Source organism: Malaclemys terrapin, chromosome 1 (assembly GCF_027887155.1).
Source record: "Malaclemys terrapin pileata isolate rMalTer1 chromosome 1, rMalTer1.hap1, whole genome shotgun sequence".
In the NCBI taxonomy this organism is placed as follows: domain Eukaryota; kingdom Metazoa; phylum Chordata; order Testudines; family Emydidae; genus Malaclemys; species Malaclemys terrapin.
Window position 1 is genome coordinate 307785450 of NC_071505.1, and position 3549 is coordinate 307788998.

The 3549-nt window shown below is 52.6% G+C and overlaps 1 protein-coding gene across 1 annotated transcript; it reads right to left on the reverse strand.

Moving 5' to 3' along the window:
* Positions 1-265: 265 nt before the first annotated feature.
* GSX1 (GS homeobox 1) lies at positions 266-2217 on the reverse strand. The gene is made up of 2 exons (XM_054015475.1): positions 1830-2217; positions 266-1230 (listed from the first exon to the last, which is right to left on the reverse strand). The coding sequence occupies exons 1-2, from the start codon at positions 2215-2217 to the stop codon at positions 875-877; spliced, it is 744 nt and encodes a 247-aa protein (XP_053871450.1). The 3' UTR covers positions 266-874.
* Positions 2218-3549: the final 1332 nt, after the last annotated feature.

Consider the following 3549-nt stretch of genomic DNA (forward strand, 5'->3'; position numbering starts at 1 on the left):
AATTATATATTGGCCATAAACATATTTAGGGTGAGGCAATCATGCAGGCAAATATACCACATTCTACATATACACGGCAGTGTTCCTCTGTATACCCAACTTAATTTTAGATAGATATATAAACACAAGCACACTTTGGAGAGCTGTAGGTTACATAAATTACAGCTTTTTTTTAAAAAAGGCGTCACGTAATGTCTTTATGCAAAAATTTTATTATTATTTTGTACATAAATAAATAAATAAATATCTTCCGGTATTACAGAAACCATACAATTACATAGCTATGGGTCTGAAGAAACGCCATCAAGCAAATTTTACAGAAAAAAACAAACTCCTCTCCCCAATCTTTCCCCTCCCCTCAAAAAAAGGGGGGGGGGCGTCAAACCACATTTCACACTTCATTACCTGCTTCTAGAGATCACCATAGTGACCCTGTGCGCGTCTCCACTTTTGCTTTGGAGAGGGACGAAATGCCGGGAGAGAATAAAGCTGAATGTTTCCCGACCATTGATACAAATTACAGAACTAGTTCTCCCCTCTCCGCCCCCTCTGAAAAATAGATTGCTCTGGACATTCGCTGTTTACCAGATACAGTTAATCACAGTTCACAACACAGAGGTTGGGGAGCGGAGCGCTTTGCCTGGTGACAAAACCAAAACCCCTCACCACAAGCAAAATAGCAACAGTTGGCGACATTTAGGCTCACACGGACAGTTTATTTACAACGACACAGCGGCACTCACAGGATTTATAAAAAGGCCAGAAAGTCCTTTGTAAATTACATGAAATATACAAAACGGTATAAAATCCTTCCACAGCGTTTTGGCATAGGACAGGGCAAGATCCCCTTCTGCTCTCGGGTTGGTCTCTGGGACTAGGGGGTGACTGTGAGATCTCTATCGTCTTTCCCTGAGGAGGATGGAGACATGGGCAAGTCCTCGTCGTCCTCCGAGCACTTTGTGGTGGCCAGAGAGGCGCATTTGCAGCTGTGGGCAGAGCCCCCTCCTCGGTGGGAGCTGCTCTTGCCTTCTTTCTTGTGCTTGACCCGGCGGTTCTGGAACCAAATCTTCACCTGCTTCTCGGAGAGGTTCAGGTAGGTGGCTATCTCGATGCGCCGGAGCCGGGAGAGGTACATGTTGGAGGCGAACTCCCTCTCCAGTTCCAGGAGCTGTGTGCTGGTGAAGGCGGTGCGCATCCGCTTGCTGCTGGGCAGCTGGCTGGAGGTGCTGTCTGGAGAGGAAAGCGGACGGTCAGACTCCGTGGCGCTAAACCTGCTGCACCACGAGCTGCTCTAGGGGGCCCATTTGGCATCCTTGAAACCTCCCCACACCCCGGCAGGCTGGGAGCAGCCAGATCACCGAGCTGTTGGCCGGGTGCCTCTATGAATGCCACAGGACTCACACTGTTGCATACGCTACCTGGCATTGCCTAGGCGGTGGGTGGCATGTCCCGCCAACTCACCCCCATGCCAGAGATATTACACGGCATGGCATGGATGGTATACGGCGTGCGCTGCCGTGCCACAGGTCCCCTTACGCATTATATACGAGGTCTGAGTGCCCAGGCTGGGCATGGCATACCCTGCAGTGTCATCTTCTCTCCCCAGGCCACAGTTGCCATTGCACCGATGGCATACCCTGCACTGCCGGGGGCTGGGCCAGCTCTCCTCCTCGGATTCAATTAGGGCCAGCCGACATTGGCCCCATCCTGCCCTGGCCCGCACCGCCTAGGGAGCGCACGGGGAGTCTGGCAGGGCAGGATCGAGTCCGTTTGCCCCATCTCTTAGCCCCCCCCCCCCACACACACACACACTCCCGCCCGGCACTTACCGACGGAGATGCAGTGGAACTGCCTGGGGTCGGGCAGGGGGTAGGCGGTCTGGTAAATGGCTGGCGCGTGGCTGACGCTGACCGCGGAGGAGGCCGAGTGTTGCCTGGCCAGGGGCGCGTGGCAGTACTGCGAGCCGAACGGGGGGAAGGAGGCCTTGAGCAGCGGCAGGGCCGGGGGCGGCGGGTGCAGCTGCGAGGCGGTGACGCACAGCGGGCACACGCACAGCAGCCCGGCCTTGCGCGAATGGCAGGCGCCGGGGGGCAGCCCGTGCAGCGGGTGCGAGGGGTGCACGGCGTAGGGGAAGAGGGGCGGCGGCGGGCTGCTCTCGCTCTTCTTCTCGCTCGCCTCCCGCAGCACCAGCGAGTCCACCAAGAAGGAGCGCGGCATCTCCCCGCGCTGCCGGCCCGGCGCTGCTGGAGCCGCCGGAGGTGCCTCGGGGTGCTGGCCAGCCCCAGTGGTGCTGAAAGGCGCCGGGCTCGCCGCTTAAATAGGGCCTTTGCCATGTGATGGCTACGCCAGGAGCGGCCGGGGCTCTCAATAGGCTTTTTGTGCCTGTTCTCTTGGCATTCACGCTGCACGCTTCCTCATTATTTCCCTTGTTAACTAAATGAACTGCATAATGTACTCCATTCTTGTCAGCCCCACCCACGCCGTAGCTGGCGGCCTCACCCCTCCTCTCCCTTTGGAGGGGTTATTTGCTCATTCGCCAGCGATTTAATATTCTTCTCCGGCTCTTTATCGCGCTCCTGCGCGTTCAGCCGCCGGCAGCCCTCTCCCCTTGTTGGGTTCGGCTTTGCAGCAACTATTTCAAGTCAGTGTAACTTCCCTTCCCAGCCCGTTAGCCGCCGGCCCGCCTTCCCACCTGGGCAACGGCTTTGCTCGGCACTCTCCGCCGCAGCGCTGATCCCGGCAAGGCGATCCCCGAGTTTCTGCAAACACACCCGTAACTTTCTTCTCTTCCTTTTGTCGGGAAGTTCTTCCCATCTTCCGCTGCTATTTCCACAACTCGCCCACTATGTTGAGCCCTTTTCTTTGTGCATCACCAGGAGCTTAATCCTCCGGTTTACACAATCCACAATACTGGGTGTTGTTATTTGTATAAACCTGCTTCACATGGCAAAGGGCTGGTGCAAACCTTGTGCATACAATACATACAGCTATCTAGCTGTCTGGCGCATATACACGGGGAGAGTTCGCCGTATCTTAACCTGTTGCAATTCCAAATGAAAAAGCAGCCTCACTGTTTCTTGGATACCTACATAGATGCATATCCGCACACACATAGCTAGCTATACAATATACACAAAGTGCACCCACACTTTATGAATACTATATATCTATAGTATATCTCGGTGGGTAGATAGGTGGATGTTACAATTCTATATAATTATAGTAAATAAATGTTAATGTGTATTCAAGAGAAAGTAGAGATGCTTTTTTCATTTTAAACCACTTGAATTGTAATAGGCTGCAATGCGGTTTATTCCTGTCTTTCTGGCTATACAATAGTTAAACAACTTTTAATGCCGTGCACTGATTAAGCAGGCTTTGAAATATTTCAGTTTCAGAGCAGTTTTAACAATTAGCTTTCCCCCACCCATATAATGAAAATTAGCATAAATAAAAGAGGTGGTATCTTTATTTGTTAATGAAAAGGATCTTTAAAGCATACAACATGATCTAGATCTAATGTCTATGCGCGCGCGCACACACACACAC